At 42.7% G+C, this 17,414-nt stretch overlaps 1 protein-coding gene across 2 annotated transcripts in view; it reads left to right on the forward strand.

The window, feature by feature from the left end:
- The first annotated feature begins 612 nt into the window (after positions 1-612).
- The window catches only part of EGFL6 (EGF like domain multiple 6), a 38,239-nt gene continuing 21,437 nt past the window's right edge, over positions 613-17,414 (forward strand). For both annotated transcript variants that reach the window (XM_061459923.1, XM_061459924.1), the window contains exons 1-7: positions 613-772; positions 5,351-5,463; positions 7,610-7,702; positions 10,600-10,719; positions 13,564-13,683; positions 14,175-14,309; positions 16,593-16,715. In XM_061459923.1, coding sequence (XP_061315907.1) covers positions 705-772; positions 5,351-5,463; positions 7,610-7,702; positions 10,600-10,719; positions 13,564-13,683; positions 14,175-14,309; positions 16,593-16,715 — 772 coding nt within the window. In that variant the 5' untranslated portion in view covers positions 613-704. The remainder of the gene's footprint in view (positions 773-5,350; positions 5,464-7,609; positions 7,703-10,599; positions 10,720-13,563; positions 13,684-14,174; positions 14,310-16,592; positions 16,716-17,414) is intronic.

Raw genomic sequence — 17,414 nt, forward strand, 5'->3', positions numbered from 1 at the left:
ATACAAGGGGTGAGGTAGTTCACATACCGCGACAGCAACACTAAAGCTGAAGGACCAGCCGGCAAGAAGTAACATAACCGATTAGCGTTACGGCTTAAACGAAACTTTAGCGCAGGGTCAGTTGCCTTAGGAGCTAAAGCGGAGTTTGTCCACGGAATACCCTGCAGCTGAACGGCAACCCCTGAAAACCCGTTGTTTACCGGGTTTCCGCACCCCTCGCAGGGCTGCCACGGCGGAGGGTGGGTGCCTGCGGGGCAGAGCCTGAGGGACGCCGCCAGCTATTGCAGGGATCAAGCCTGCAGCACCGGCCGCGCCGAGCCTCGAGACGGGGCCGGGGGCCGTGCCGCCCGCAGGGCTGCCATGCCTTTCCCAAGGGGACACGGCTGGGGCCCCATGCCGGTGCCCTGTACCCGCGCAGCAGCCTGCCCTCTTCCCGGCTGGGAAGAAACTCCCCCAGCCCGGTCCTGCTTCCCCTCGCCTCCCACCGACGGCAGCTGCCCCCCCCCCCCCAACCCGCGGCGTGCGGGAGGTGCGGTACGATCGCGGCCGGAGGCGGCCCCTCTCCGCCCCTCCCCGCCCTGTTAAACAGCCTGGTCCCGTCGGCAGCCCGCTCTCCGCTCCTCTCGCCCCGGCGCCAAGGGCCAGCAAACCGCTGCCTCACCGCCTCGGGGCCGGGGCCGGCTCCGGCTCCCCGCGGCTGGGCGATGGTGCCGGCGCCAGGGAGTGCCCTGCTCGCCGCCCTCCTCGCCGCCTCTCTGGTCGCCGCGGGCAGGTGAGCAAGGACGGCGCGGCGGGGAGGAGGGAGGAAGAGGGCAAGGGGTAGATGCCCTTCTCTTGGGGCTGGGTCCTGGTCCTCGGCCGGCGGCTCCGCTGGTGGCCGGTCCCGGGCTGCCGTGCTCGCCCGCTGGTGCTTTGGTGTGAGCCGGTACGGCGGGCCCCTGCCCGCAGCGCCGCGTAGGGCGGCTGGCAGGGCGCCCAGCTCCGTGGTGCTGAACGGCGAAGGCTCTGCTGGTTGTGTGTGTGTGCCGCTCCCATGCAGGGATCACAGCCGATCACAGGGGCTGTTTTACTGAGGGGGGAAATGGTAAATGCAGTGCAGCAATGAAAATCATAGAATGCCAGAATGGTTTGGATCATCCAGTTCCAATACCCCTGCCACAGGCGAGGACACCTTCCGCTAGAACAGGTTGCTCAACGCCCCATCCAACCTGGCCTTGAAACAATGATCCAAATAAGACAGCTTCTACTGCCTATGGAAAGGTGTGGGCTGCGCTAGTCTTTTGTTTGCTTGTAGAAATAAATGCTTTAAAATCATTCTTCTGTGGCAGTTGTGTTCTGCAGAGGCAGGTGCACTCTGGAAACAGATTGAGATCTTGAGAGAGAGTAATTAAAGACTTTTGCTCCAGATCAAGGCATTCCAGTGTTTCCTCTCCTAGCTCTCCAGCAGCAAATAAAAGGTGACAAGTGCTGCAGCAAGGGAGTAGCTATTAAAATAAGAACACCGGGCACTGGAAAAACAGCACCTGGGGACGAAGCCTTCAAGATGTTGTGTGGTTTATTTCTTATCACATCTGTGAATGGGAATGTTTGTAATCAACAAGTGGCAGAGTGCTGGTACAGCACATGCAGGGCTACCAAGTGGTCAGCTCCTCCAGAGCTGTGGGTTTATCAACTCCAGACCTGCTTTTAGAGAAAACACACTTGTTCTCAAAGCAGAGCTCTGTTAAATTCTTGTGTTAGTTATTTCTCCGTGTTGTGTATTTGCATTTGAAGCACTTTGAGAGGTGTAAAACTGCAAAACGAAAGCATTATCTCTTCCAGAGGAAAAAAAAAAAACTATGGCCTGGAGTAAGCTGAAACCAAGAGCCATGTGTCTGGTAAAAATGTTAATTCACAGTAAGTCAGGAAACCTACAACCCACCTGAGACTGTTTGCTCTAGAGCCTGTCTTGTCCAAATTGATGTTGGATGATGGTGGGTGGCATCTCTGTCTTCCACCAAGACTGTCACTCTGCCTTTCCTATTGGTACGAAGGGAAAAGAGATTGAAAAATCTTGATCTTGGTTGCACTCTTGGATGACAAGGGTTTCTAATTTAAGAGCACAAAGAAATCCTGTCTGCTCTGAATAGTTAAGAAAAAAGACCAGGAGATAGAATTTGAATAAATTTTGAAAGAACAAATTAATTATTGTTTTTGTCTCTTAAGCTTTCATGCCTGAACTTTAAACTCTTCTGCTATAAGCACTTCCTTTAAGGAGTTTGGTGGGCAAATGAAGCCTTAAAGAAGGAACTTTTGCAAGCCCAAACTAAACTTCCTTTGTGTCTGAAGCTGGCTGCAGGCATATCTAAGGCAGCTTTTAAAAGATTATATGTGACACCTGTTTGGCTTTATCTAATATGAATGTAGGTGATTTTTTTTTTCTAGAAGGAAGTCTCCCTTCAAATAAATTTATGTAGGAACAAACAAAACAAAAAACAGCCAACACAACAATCACACACACACAATGCCTTTTTTTGGCAAAGTGTTCAAATGCATCTCTGTATGGCATACACTCATAGAGGTTTTAGGAATTTCTTTCAAACTGTTAAATTGTGAGATACCAACTTTTTGTCCTTCTGGGTATACCAGTAGATCAAAATTTTAGACTTGGTGCTAGTTGGTTTTTTGCTAGCAACAATGTCCAGAATTTGTTTAGAAGAAACCTAAAGTAAGGGATAATATGCTGTCTTTGAAGTTAACTGGAAACTGCTAATAACATAAATGAGACCTTCCCTCCCCACACCATCCCTGTAGCAGGCAGCTATTGTGTGCACAAGAGCTGACCGGTAGTGTCCTGTAGAGACCTTATGGAAACAGTGCACTAAATCTATTCAGCAGCTGTATCTTGAAGGAAAAAAAGAAGACGAAAAAAGCTCCTAGATGCTTCTTTCCAGAGAAAACTTCAGTAAAGGATGGAATACAGAACATTAATAGGACCTGCAAAGAAACAACTGTATTAACTCAAACCAGACCTGACTGTTAGCTGCCTACCTGGTTAAATCAGGCTTTTTGAAGATTTGCTCGCTCATCCTCTGTCATATAACTCAGTTCAGGCAGGGCTTACACTGCTCGTGATCACTGGTCAGGAGAACATGACAAGTGACTTTTTCCACTATTGAGATTTTTGCTTTTTTATTTTAGTTGTTACTGGTAAAATGGCTGCTAACAAGGATTACAATCCAGCACAGCTACCAGCAGAGTTATTATATCTCCAATTTTTGACTGCCCACTGGTATACAGACATTTCTAGTAGCGTGGATTTGGCCTAGGCCATGAACTAGTTTTGAGAAAATGATGCAATGTAGAGCTGTTTTCTTATTTTATAGAATGAAACAACAAAAAAGGGCTTTAGGGGGTGGCAGGGAGATTCTGCTGTACAAGCAAGTCCCAGCATCCAGGTGTGCTTTATTCACCCTCTTTCACTCATTACTGTACTTGTAATATTTTCCTTTGCAGTTGTTTATGTATTTAAGCTATTGGGGATATCAGTCCTACTCTGTCAGTCAACCTCCACTGAAAGATCTAGCTAGCCAATTGATCCGTGGAGCAAGCAGACTTTCTGTACAAGTTTCATCATAACTACATGTTTTCTTTCTTTTAACGTCAGATTGACTAAATCACTGCAAGAAGTCAAAGGTCCTGTATAGAAGTTTAAGGTCTGTCCTCACATAACACACCCAATTTAGTCTGGCTGCTGCTCATGCTACTATCCTCTCTATAGGAACAATTGTTTTCAGCAGCTAAATAAATGGGACATAACTTCATTACACATAACTTCATACCTATGTTTGTATGATTACAAGTAACAGTAGATCTTTCTCAGTTCATGAAAGAGACCATGTATCCTAAAATTAGGTAGGAGTTTTCTCCTGGCTCTTCAGTGCTTTTTAAGATTCTCACCCCTCTTGTGTCTGTGTTCATACTCTTGTATCTCCCTCAGAGTATTAATGGACAATAGCACAAGATCGAATTGATATAAATTGGCCTTTCTCTTAACAAGCTCTCTTCTCTTTCAGAGCTGCCCAACATGTAATAGGAAGCAATCAGATCCCCTCTCAGCTTTTGGTTTCGTAGAATAATAGAATAGTTTAGGTTGGAAGGGATGTTCAAGATCATTCAGTTCCAACCCCTTGCCATGGGCAGAGACACCTTCCAGTAAACCAGGTTGCTCAAAGCTCCATCCATCCTGGCCTTGAACACTGCCAGGGATGGGGCTGCCACAGCTTCTTTGGGAAATATATTCCAGTGCCTCACCATCCTCACAGTAAATAATTTCTTCTTGGCATCTAACCTATATCTGCCCTCTTTCAGTTTAAAGCCATTCCCCCCTTGTCCTATCACTACATGCCCTTGTAAAAAGCTCCTCTCTATTGTAGGCTCCCTTTAGGTACTGGAAAGCTACTATAAAGTCTGCCTGGAGCCTTCTCTTCTCCAGGCTGAACAACCCCAGCTCTCTAAGCCTCTTTTCACAGGAGAGGGGCTTCAGCCCTCTGACCATCTTCATGATGCTGCTCAAGCAGATCCACATCCTTCTTATGCTGGTGGCCCCAGAGCTGGACACAGTACTCCAGGTAGAGCAGAGTAGAGGAGCAGAATCTCAGCCTGCTGGTCATGCTCCTTTTGGTGCAGCATATGGTTGGCTTTCTGGCCTGCAGACTCACATTGGCAGGTGACGTTGAGCTTGAGTTTGAGCTGAATTACAATTCTCTGTAAAACAGGTAATTCTTTGTAGCTTTTATGATCATATATAAATCATATTTCTTCATCATGGATGTTAAGAAATGTGCAACCAGAATTCACAGGACTGTCTGAACTTCTGCAATTAATTTGCACATATGAGTCTGCAAATCACTAGCTTTTTATGGGGCTGGCTGATATTCAGAAAGCTGTTTTTCTGCAGAATCAGTATTTCATCATCCAAAGCAATAGCACTGTCAGGTATGGTACTATATATTTGATCAGATTCTTCACGTGATGCAAGCTGAAGCAGCCCCTTTCACTTCACTGACTGATACTAAAAATGATTCATTCTAGCAGGAGACCTGGCTGTCCTTTTTGCCTTTGACATGTTCCTCATTAGAAAGGATTTACGTTGCATGGGTCATTTACTGCAGGTGAAACTTTCCCATCTCCCCTGTTATCCAACCAAATGTAACTTTGCATTCCTGTCTAGGAACAGTGCTCTAGGCTTGGTGAAATGAAAATGCCTGATGGTGGATAAAATATAAGGGAAATGTACAACAGAGTATACGGAGCAATGGATTAAAGTGCATTTGCCTGCTGGAGCTAGTGTTTATCCTTCCTTACGCAGCTCAACAGCTCATGGGCAACAGGTGGCTGTGAGCCAGCCGGGCGTGTGTCGCTATGGTTCCAGGCTGGATTGCTGCTATGGCTGGAAAAAGAACAACAAAGGACATTGTGAAGGTAACATTAACACTTTATGCTTGTTTCCTCTTCATCACTGTGTATTTAGTACTAATAAGGATATTTCATATATGTCTGACAGAAGTTACAGAAAGAAACCTTCTGAGGAGTAAAGTCTCTTAACTGTAACAAAGTATATAAAATATGTCTGAGAGACCATCCCCTCAAAAAAGCAGAGCTTTGTGTAAATAACACCAAACCATAAAAGATGTATTTAAAAATTCTTAGGTCCAAAAGGGACCATCTGTTCTCACTCCCTGCACAGCCCTGGTCAGCGCCTATACCATTACAGCTGCTAAGTACCAAAAATGCAGTGCTTTCTGATGCTATATATGGACTCCTAAAAATGTTTTTCTCTTGGATGGTATCCTTTACCTTCAGAGTACACAGCCTCTGAGAACCAGGGAGTTTTACCCTTTTAAAAATATAAAGAAATCCAAAGCAGTAAGTGCGCCTGTCTTTGGCTTGGTGAGCTGGCCAGCATCCTGGGCTGTGGATTGCTGGCTTAATGAAGAGTCAGTGACTCTTAAAACATTTCTAATTTGTGAAAGGTTTATAGATCCCAAGGATAAGGTGATGTGGAATCTCTCTCTTGCTGTGCTTGGGTAAAATGCAACAAAATCACAAAATACATGTTTTAGGAACCTTTTTCAGATGGTGCGCCTGTTGTCCCGGAATATTCGGCATTGTATATCTGGTGAATTTGAATAAAGCTTAGTTATTCATTGCTGAAAATCTACATAGTGGTATCTAAAAGGGAAAAATGCCAAAATGTCTCTGCTCTGTATGTATATAGCATGTCAGTTAAAAAAAAAAGAAAAATGTAACTAATACTTTCATTAATACTTCTGCATTGCTTAATAGCACCTTTGCTTTAACGGCGATAAATACCTGTAGGAACAACTGACAACTGCAGCTTTGACCAGCCAGTGCATAAGGTTGTCTTGGTTTAAAGCAATAGGTTTCTTTCATACTAAAATACATTTTTTATAAGCTTTTAAGATTCTTTTTTTTTTTTTTGACAGATTACTTTAAACTAGCTATAATGTAATTCTGCATTGTAAATCCAGATGCAGCAGTGTTGTCTGCTTCAGTGCTAACACTCAGCTGGTCTTGCAGCATGTTACTTTGCATTCAGGGATAGAGGTAGTGTTTAAAAAGCCTGAATCTCCAGAGTTAGTGGATCAGTTAGTAGTTAGTGGATTCTGACTGAATCTTTAAATGTAGAAAATGTAGTGGAATCCAGAAGTATGAATTTTACTACACAATAAATAGCACTATGACTTTTCTACTTCCTATAGTTTGCACAACAGCTTAGTTACACAGGGTAGCAAGACGTGAAGCCTGGTGCATACTTTTTTGCTGTTTTTCCAGAGCTAGTCCTGATTAAAATGCATGTTTGGTTTGCTTTTCCTGAATAAAACTCATGTTGACAATCACATTGACTTCAGGAGCCTTAAACCTTATAAAAGTCAGCACTTAATTTCTGACAAATGGTCCAGAGGGCTGAGTTAGAAAATTTTTACTTTTTAATGTACCCAGGCTAACCATAGCCCTCTCGAATCATTGTTAACCTGATGTAATTATATGTATTGGTATGTGTGGTAAAGACATTTGCTTGGTCATTTAACAGATGTGCTTTGGATGTTCCAACATGGGATGGACATATTCCTCAGATGCAGCTGAGGAGGCCTAAGACTGGAAAACTGCTGTAGGATAATGTGTCACCTTTGGCAGGAGAGTGCTGTTGCTTCTTCCCTACTCCAGATGCCAGGTGTAGCGAGTAAAGCTGCTGGCCAGCTGCTTCTCATATCGGCTTCTTAAAATAGGAAAAAGGCAAGAGTAAAAACTAAATGTGAATCATAATCATGGCAGAAAAACATGAGGGAGAGAGCTAAACGGAGTCCCATCTTCACTGTGTCTTTACAAACCTGGAAAAGACCCCCCACACGCAATCTGTGTTAGTGTCACATTTCTCAAGCAGAAATAAAATGCTGATCAGCAGCTACCATGTCCAAACTAGACAGAGAGGTATGGAGGATGCTGAACTTGTGCAACAAGTTTTTGGGCAACTAGGCAGGGCAAAAGTTCTCAAATAGAGTGTTTCTAACTCTTTCTCTTTCTTTTCTCTGCCTGACTTCGCCAGCTATCTGTGGACATGGCTGCAAGTACGGCGAGTGCATAGGACCAAACAAATGTAAATGTTTCCTTGGATTTACCGGGAAAACCTGTAATCAAGGTTTGTGCACATGGGGGTATTACTCCAGAAAGCAAACTGTTGATGTTCTGTCTCCTTATCTTGTACTGGCGATTGTCTCATCTTCCAAAATTGTAAACCAAAATATTTTCTTGTTTACATAGAGGAACTTAGAGTTTAAGGTTCTTGCATCTCCGGCATCCCGGGCAAGCTCTGGGCCTCCCTTCAGCACACAGAAGTTTGAACCTGTATCCTGTATCTCCTGCGGGCTAATGACAGGGGCAAAATGTCGTTATAGCAGAGGATTGAGGCATGGAGAAGTTATATAGAAAATTATAAAATAAGATGGAAGTCAAATCCAGAACCAATGTTGTTTTCTTAACCAGCAACCCATGTTATTTTCTTAACTAAGCTTCTCATCAGAAAGACATGCAATTATGTGCTGGATATGTAATTTCTCAAGCTGCCTGGGCCAATCCATCTGTTTGCATATCTTGATTGGTATTTCTGAGAACCAGAATTGGGAGTTTTTAGAATTGCATATTCAGAAACTTCGAATGCATCACATTCCCCACCATAAACGTGCAATTAGACATGGAAATATTTCAGCCAACATATTGATGGGAACTCGGCCTTTTTTTCCTGTTCCAGTATATGAGACCCCTGTATTGGATCCTATGAAAGGAGCAGGTCACTGTGCATGGAGAGGGCATCCTACTGCAGTGGAGATGGGTGAACTGCAGGGGCTGTGAGGGAAGCATGACATAAAGGCCACACAAACGGGTTGGTCTGTCTTTGCTACTTCCATTAGCACCTGCAGCTTTTGCTCAAAACCACTGCACTGACATCTACTACATACCCGTCTTTTAGAATCAAACCAACCCATTTATTACAAAGTATCTCTCAAACAAGATGCTATAAAGATGCTATAAGTATTTTGTAAAATGTCATCTTTTGCACTTTTGATGCTGCTCACAGGGAAAGAAGTCAATTCCTCAGTACCACTAGGGAGGAAAATGGAACAGCAGCTGTGGTTGTGTGAAATAGATGTGTAGGTATACAAGTTCAGCCTCTAAACCCAGACTCAAAATTATTTCACAGCTTAAATATCACTGAAAGGAGGCAGAGAAGCCTCCAGCTTCTAGGTGTTATCTGTGCAGTAAATCCAGCTTCATTTCTTATGTCTTCCATAGACAAGCGGATCAGTTCTGTGTACTTGCAGCAGATGCAGAGTCTGATGTTTGGTGGAAGCACCGCACAGACCTACATGTGCAAATTGCCTGTTAGCTCCCTGGGCTGTTTTACCTTCTGAAGCACAGCCAAGAATTTTTTAGCAAAGTGATGGCTGGCACAGGCCAGAAATGTCCCAGAGCTATTTCAATAGTATAGCCCTATAAGTGGTTATGTTCCAGTGGCCAGGAATGCTCAGAGCAACTTTAAATTTACTGGCAGATGCAGCCTTGGTCTGCCAGTACAGCAGAATGTCTTGCTGAACAAGCTTAACATGAGCTAACTAAAATAACAGAGATAAGGGGACTGTATTAGTCTGCCACCAAGTCTGAGCTAAATTAGCCTTATCTCCATAGGTTGTCTTTTAGAGCTCTGTGTGCTATCTGTGCATTACTGTGCATTGTGCAAGGTGGATGCAGCCAAGCACTTTTGAAAATGTATGGCCTAAGCAGAATAACTTTTATTTCCCTAGTTTGCTCTCTAGTTTCTTTGTTAAGAGAGTCTCAGTTATTTAGTGCAACCACAATAGCATGAAAGTCCAATAGGATTTGCACGCTGATAGGTTGTACTTTCTCAAACAGACCTTACGTCCAAGTGATAGAATGAAACCCTACTTTTCTTCCCTGGACAGAGCTGTAACAAACACTTCTGCATGTGTATAACCCCCACAGTTATACTTGCTTATGCTTGCAATGGTTTGGAGTTCTTTCTGTAGCCTGCTGGGCACATAGACATGCAAAGAGATGCTGCTCCCATTTAGAAGTGGAGCTACATAAGTTCAGCCTGCTGACGGACTTGCATCTTTACTGAAATTATATTATTTGTCAAATGTGTCCTTAAACACATGTTTAAGAGGCTATGTGTGCTGGTGCATTCTGCTAATGGGTTCCATCTGCTTGCTAGTCCGGTTTCAAAATACAAGAGGTAGAGGTGTCAGTTCACAGAAATCACAAGCGCAGATATTGCCCCCTTATCATAGGGTCTATAACATTGTCAGCACTGCTCTGCCTATACCACACAAATTACTTTTCAGGATTCTAGTTTTCTCCCTGTGAAGGACAGCTACTGGGAAATTGAAATTAATTTAGTTTGTGCAAAGCCTTTTAAATCCTGGATATTAGGAAGGATTTAGGATGCTTTTATACACAGGATTTTGAGATTTTTGAAATTTGTCCTTTTATTCTTAAAGTCACACAATTCTTACCATATATTGTATTTCATTTATGCTACTGATAATGTTGGTGTCAACGTGCATCTCAGAGAAGAAAAAAAAGAAAAGGAGAAAAAAAATCTTTGTTTCACTTTATCTCAAGCTGATTTGCTGCTCTTCATCTCGTATTTTTTCCTTTTTAGTACAGAGGTCAAGTGGAGGGCTAAAATCTCCAGCTAGAATCAGGGAAATCCAGAAAAATAACTCCCAGAAAAGAGACTAACTGCAATTCTCTCCCCACCCCTCCATCTCTCCCTAATGAGCTGCCAGATGTGGCCAGAGTTTGCATTAGTTTTTCAGGTATAGGAGGCCGTGTGTGTTAGTTTTGCTAGCAGTTTTTCAGCCAGATGGTTTGCTAAGCTCTCGTCTTGAAAGAGGCTGGCTTGTATTCAGTCCAGGCAATTTTACTGTGGGGAATTCAAGGCATTAGGCAGTATTATCCACCTATATGCATGAATATACAAACCCAGCACTCACTTTGTTCCAATGGTTTCTGCAGATCTGAATGAATGCGGACTGAAACCACGTGCCTGTGAACACAGATGTATGAATACACATGGCAGCTATAAGTGCTATTGTCTCAACGGGTACATGCTTATGCCAGATGGCACATGTGCAAGTAAGTAATAAAGCTGATAGGACAGGCACACCAAAAGCATCTAATCACATTTGATCCCAGCAGATTTTCTTCTTGTGATGAATGAACTTAGCTTATTTAGGATACAGTCTTTGCCCCAGCTTTCTGGTACTGTCAGCAACTGACAGAGGCTTTATATTTGGCAGTACATAGAAAAAGTAACCTTGTATTTTGGTCCTGCTAGAAGTAAAAATCTTTGACAGCATTAATTCAAATGAAGGGTAGCTAGTATAATCTTGGTGCATAGTTCTGCCAGTTCATCTATTGAATAAGGGTGCATGAATCTATCCAAGCAAAGCACCAATCTAGACTACTTTTTACTGTGCTGAATTTCATGCCATTATGCCTTACTTTACCTTTCTGTGCTCCCTGACCAATTTATTTTATCTGTGTGTTGAAATGTTTCCCATAGTTGTTACCAGCTTCTTGCAAACACTTGTTCCTTGAGCTAAGACTTATCTAAACTGTATTTCTACCTATTTGTCTTTAAGCTATCATATAATGGAAAACATTCTGCTTTCTTAGCCAACCTGATTTTTCAGACCGGAGGAAGAGTCTTATTTTTCAACGACACTGTTTTTTTTGTAGAAAATACTTTTCTTCACCTGAGCTGTTCCATACAGGTATTTTGGCTTTGAATTTCGTAAAACCATAAGGAACATGGTGGCACACCTTTATGGAGTCCAGTGGTCTGAAGCAGATGCATCAGTTGGACAAGGAAGCTAGTTTGTCTGACCAGTGGAACAATCTGCTTGAAAGGTCTGTCCTGTACCAGTGGACCTAGCTGTATGGGGTGCAGCACCATCTATCCCATGTATATGACAGAAAACCATAAACTCTGAAAACCTTTGATTTCCAGACCTTGGAGACAACCATTCACTGGGCAGGGTGTCCATCTGAGGAGTTTGCTGCCAGTCTTGGGATAACTGGAAAAATATCCAGCTTTGGCAAACACGTGCAGGAGTGTGGCGTCTACAGCTCCGGGACAGGAAGGAAAGCCAGAGCTCCTATTCTCTCTCTCTTATCGCAGAGAGACTGAAATTACCACCAAAGGTGGCTGGGGCCAGAGCCTTTGGGGGATTTCCTTCCCTGCATCACAGTAGACAACAGCTGCAGCATACTGAGATCCTTAAGAAATGGATATATATCCCTTTTGTTTCATCCAAGATGACTTGTGTATCTTCTGCCGTCATTGCCAAGCAGTTATCAGGAAGGCCACTGTCTCATGAACAGCTGAAGTTGGCAGGAGGCAGAACTGCAGCTGAAAGAAACTATCCGTGGAGCCCAGCAGAAGCTTTGTCCCATCCATCCCTCCATCCCACTCCTCTGCACACAAACGCTTGCTGCAGCCATACTTCTGAACTAAGTCAGAAGATTAGATCCAGTCTATAAATTACCATTTTTGCTGAACTAGTTTTAAGCCAGTCATAGTTCAGGACTCAATTCCTATTTAAGAAACTCTGCATTTGTACCAAATGGGCAGTTGCACCATCCCTTGCTTAAGGCAGCACAAAATGCTGGATTTCTCAGTGGCAGTGGTGAACAGTGTCAACTATGTATGAAAAAATGGTTTGAGAAGCTCTGAGCCCTAAAGCTTCCCTTTCACTTTGGCACATGGAAACACAAAATGAAACCAAATTTCAGGGGGCTAACCAAGTTTCCCATAGAAGGGAAGTTTTCATTCTTCACAGCTCTAGTTAAGGAAGGAAGAAATGTACATTAAGCTGTGCTTCATTAACCCAACCCATCTGCCATCTTCTAGTTCCAAAGAGCCTTTATTTTCTTCAGCAGAAACTGTGATTATGAAAGTTTTTGATGATGAAAATTATTTGCTCAAGTAGAAGTTATTTTTGATTGAATTTAGTAGCCTCCCTTTTAACTTGATGCTAACTTAAGCTTGTGCTCAGTTTAAACGCTAGGTTGTTTAACCAACTGTATCATTTTCATCATTTGATTCAGGCCAACATTTTGAGCATATTTTTTCTTTCCGATTAAATTCATCATGATGTAAGTCTCCTTAGCAAGATGAAGTCCACCTTGTCTGAGCAGTCAGGCTTATCTGCAACCATGGCAAGGGACCAGGGAGCTAGAAGAAGCATATCAGAAGAATGTGGCTTTGGGCCACAGAGAACCATTGTTTAACACTTAGGAGGTTAGTATCTAAGACAAAATCACCCAAACTCTGCATTTCTCCTAGTTTTCTAATCTTGCATAAGTCTTTCAGACAGGACCTGGCCGCCTACACTTCTATTCAGATGCTAATCAAGAATCATCTCAAATAATTCAGACTCTTAACCAAGCTATGGCAACCAAGACTTCTGTTCTGGCTAGTGCCTCATTAGATTCAAATATTTGTCCCATAAAGTGTCAAAATAAGCCACAGTTTCTAAGTCCATCAGGCTTAATAATTTTAAAAATCAAATTCTATACTGGAAGCATATTTCACGGTAAACAATAAAAACATTTCACTAATGAATAACAGTTTTCTGTAAGGTATAACTGTTTCTATGGAAAATGGAAAAAACACCTTTTCTACTTTCATCAGTTCTGTCTCTGAATCTAAAAGGTACTAGTAGGAAGTCACAGAACTGGGATCAAATGAAAAAGAAGGAATAAGGGGGATAAGGAAAGAAAAAAGTGAAGGGGGATGTAAGACTATCTTATGGACTCCCGAATTGCCAATGCATCGATGTATAAACAGCTTGATTTGTGATGAATGGAATTTTGTTGTTCTAATTAATTTTCTGCGTTCACCCAGATCTAATATAAGTGCCTGATCCTAGCCTAGAATTTTGCTCTTTTTGTTATGTTAAATACTATTTTCAGGTTCTAGGACATGTGCCATGGTGAACTGCCAATATGGATGTGAAGAAGTCAAAGGAGAGGTGCAGTGTCTTTGTCCATCGAGTGGCCTTCAGCTAGGACCAAATGGAAGGACATGCATTGGTATGGTTAGAGAGCTCACTTTCGGCTTCTTCTCTATGGGAAAACTGGTATGTCTTAAGTTAGTTCAGCAAGGCGAGGTGCAGAGATTCAGTAGAAGAGCTGCTGATGCTCTCAGATTCCTGTTTCTGGGGCTTTCTCTTAAACTATTCTCTGATATTTCCTTTCTTTCGGAAAGAACGGGATTCCTGGAGTTCCTCCCCACCCTGCTCCATGACTTCAGGGCAAATAATTGTCCCCAGTGAACTGCATTTCCAGAGCCAGTTACCCTAGCTTTTACCGTGCCAGGTCTCAAAATCTTCTGTAAGTTATTTCACATTTTGCTGCCTCGTTCATACGAGCACATGCAGAAGCCATCCCTGAGTGTGAAATTATAGGACTTAGTTTTTAAACGACTTGTGATATCCAAGACCAAACCATTCCCATTTCCCAACTAGTTCATTCTTTCCAATTTTACCTTCCTGTGGATCTGAACATCCCTTCTCCTTCTCTAGACATTGATGAATGCTCCACTGGCAAAGCTGTCTGCTCTCGCAACCGCAGATGCATCAACACGTTTGGAAGCTACTACTGCAAGTGCCAGCTTGGTTATGAACTGAAATATGTCAGTGGCCGTTATGACTGTGTAGGTAAGATTTAGCCCATGAATTTTCCCTTTTCAGTCTTTTGCATTCTCACACCATGCATCTTTCCTGGCATTGCCTGAAGCATGTTGGCATAGTCTGGGGATACTGCCTTAAAAATGGATAAGAGATGTCTCACTAATAATATTCTTGATGGCACTTCGAAGTTTTTTCTGGGTTTTCTCTTAGTGAAAACCTAATTACGGGCACTTGCAAATGATATTGCCTCCTTGTACCAAGCGAACATGTGGAAGGTCTAATAGCAAGTTATTTGACCACAAAGAAGTGCTACTTCTGGTACAGGTTTAGTTAAAGAGCCATTTTTCGTCCTCTCAGCATTCAATCTGTGATGAATGAGCGATCCCACAGTGGTTTGGGTGGTTTTTTTGTGGGGGGTTTGTTTGTTTGTTTGTTTTATTTTGTGTCATTAATGAGGAATGTGAATCAAGTGCCTTCATGACTATAAAAGCAGTTGTTTGGATGGAGAGTAGAGCACTTAAACCCAAGAAAGTATGAAAAGAGTAGGTTTTAATTGCTTTTCAGGTCTCTGTTGCATGCCTAGGTTTCTCCCAAACAAAAATAAATACAGGCAAAAAGTTATCTTGACATGCCCAGCTGTTAAAACAAATGTCAAAGCACCTTTTACTCCTATTTCAATCTGTTAGCTGAAAGGTGGAAAACCAACATAATACAAATTACTGCATCAGTATTGTTCAAGCAGTTGACTCCACTGAAAGGGTTGGAGAAGTCCATACAAAACAGAATTCATGAGTTTTGGTTATATTTGCTTGGTGTTGGGACTTCAGGGTGGGAGAGAGATCATAAGGCAGGTTTTAGAGACTCAAGTTTGCATTTCCTGTTGTACACAAACCCTGAAAGCCTTAGAGTAGAAAAGATACTCACTTTTTCATGCAATATGTATGCATGAGGGAAAAACTGGACAGGTCTCAGTAGTCAGGATTTTATCTGCAAACCTGAATCTTGCTCTCAGACGTACCCTATTTTCGAGTCAGTCTTCCTGCTAATTGCCTCCTAGCTGACTTACATTGTGAGAAGACCTGTTAGCTGACAAAAATGAAGCAATCTGGATAAAATGCAAGAGGTGTGCACCAACGTGGCTCCCTCTTGTGGGAGAAATCAGAAACATCTTTGTGGTGTAACAATAAGGGAAAAGGAGAACAGTCAGTTACTCTTGACTCCTGTACATTTTCCTGTCAGTTGAATGTAGTGTTTCTTATTGAATTTTTCTTGATTATACTTTTTCATACAGCATCATATATATGTATGCTGGAATGTTACAGGCAGAGAGAAGATCTCAGTATCATGCTCAAGGTTACTTTCCACTGAATTTCTTCTGGAGTGAATGAAAGAATGAGAAAGATTTGTGAATGCTTCTTTAATTGTTGTCTGTCGTGGTTTAAACCCAGTCAGGTAACTCATTCACTCACTCCCCCCCTTCTTTCCCTCCCCCTACTCCCGGAGGGACGGAGAGGAGAATCAAAAAGAATGCAACTCCCACGGGTTGAGATAAGAACAGTTTAGTAACTAAGGTATAACACAGATCACTACTGCTACCACCAACGATAATAATGATAAAGGAAATAACAAGGGAAGAGAATACATCACCTCACCACCAGCCAACTGATAACTCGCCCCCCCCAGCCCGACCAAGCACCAACCGATACCTCCTCCAACCCTGCAGTCTCCCAGCCCTTCCAGCTAACTCCCAGTTACATCCTGGGCATGACGTGCTGTGGTATGGAATACCTCTTTGGTCAGTTTGGGTCAGGTGTCCTATCTCTGCTTCCTCCCAGTTTCCCCTCCTCCCTGGCAGAGCAGGAGGCTCACAAAGTCCTTGGCCAAACAAAACATCGCTATCAGCTCTGTTCCCAAGCCGAAAGTCAAAACACTGCACTGCACCAGCTACCAAGAAGGAGAAAAGTGACTGCTACTGCTGAACCCAGGACAATGTCACACGTTCTCTTGGGGCCTTTTGCATTTTGTTAATAGAGTGGGTACAACCTACAGTCTGAGTCCTGTTCTCAGTCAGAAAACCACTGCGTTCACTTTGCCTTTACTGCAATGCTCTACATTTTCCATGGATGCAAATGCCAGTAGTTGGAGCTGATATTAGGCTAGAGTGAATTCTTCTGCCTCTAATGGTCTCTGGACCAACTTGGTCTAACACTAGTACTTACAATACTTGGAAACAGATGGCCAGCACAAACAGGCTGTCATGAAGCTTGGGTTTCAACACAGATTTCACTGAAGCCTTTATATCTTTCCTAGATGTAAATGAATGTGTGGCAAATACACACAGGTGTAACCTCCATGCAGAGTGCCTCAATACCGAAGGATCCTTCAAATGCAAATGTAAACAGGGCTACCGAGGAAGTGGATTTGATTGTGCTGGTGAGTACTACTGGATGTCAGGAATAGTGATAAGTTTTTCTCCGATTATTGATGATTATAAGGCATTTTCTAAGAAATGTCATGCTGAAAGTGCTTCAATACCAATCAAACAAGACTCCTCCATAAAATATTTATTGCACCAGTCATTGAATACTGCATACAAACATTGTTCAAATTCAATTTGTCTATGAGTCCCCAGGTCTCACAGTACCACTAGGAATTGCAAGTAGAACAGAGAAGACAATTTGTCCTGAAGAAACAGGGAACACAGGCTTTATGGAAGCCAAAGGAAGTTTTGTTATTGGGTTTAATAGAATGAGAACACCATCCTGGGAATTTGGAGGCTGGAGGCTGTAGCTTCACGTTTCTTTGGGTGGCATTGGCTGCAGCTCCTGCAGCCCGTCCCAGCTCCAAGCAGTTGGGCCTGGGATTATGCTGCAGCTAAACAAAAGGCTTCTTAAATATGTCTTCAATACTCCACATAATTATTCCCACAGGGCGAGAATCTCATTTTCACAGGGAAGTATTAATTCTTTATAGCAACTGTCTCTACCATGTAACAAAGCGGCTACCATGGCAGTAGTATTAGCTTTTTATAACAAATGAAAACCATTTTAATCTATAGCTTAATTTTCAGAGTATGAAATGAAAGTAACTAAGCAGATTGTTTATAATGAAATCTCTATGGCTACATCTCCT

The sequence above is a fragment of the Pezoporus flaviventris genome, unplaced genomic scaffold (assembly GCF_033815535.1).
Source record: "Pezoporus flaviventris isolate CSIRO_AGI_PZ_B2104156 unplaced genomic scaffold, CSIRO_AGI_Pfla_v1 ptg000030l, whole genome shotgun sequence".
In the NCBI taxonomy this organism is placed as follows: Eukaryota; Metazoa; Chordata; class Aves; order Psittaciformes; family Psittacidae; genus Pezoporus; species Pezoporus flaviventris.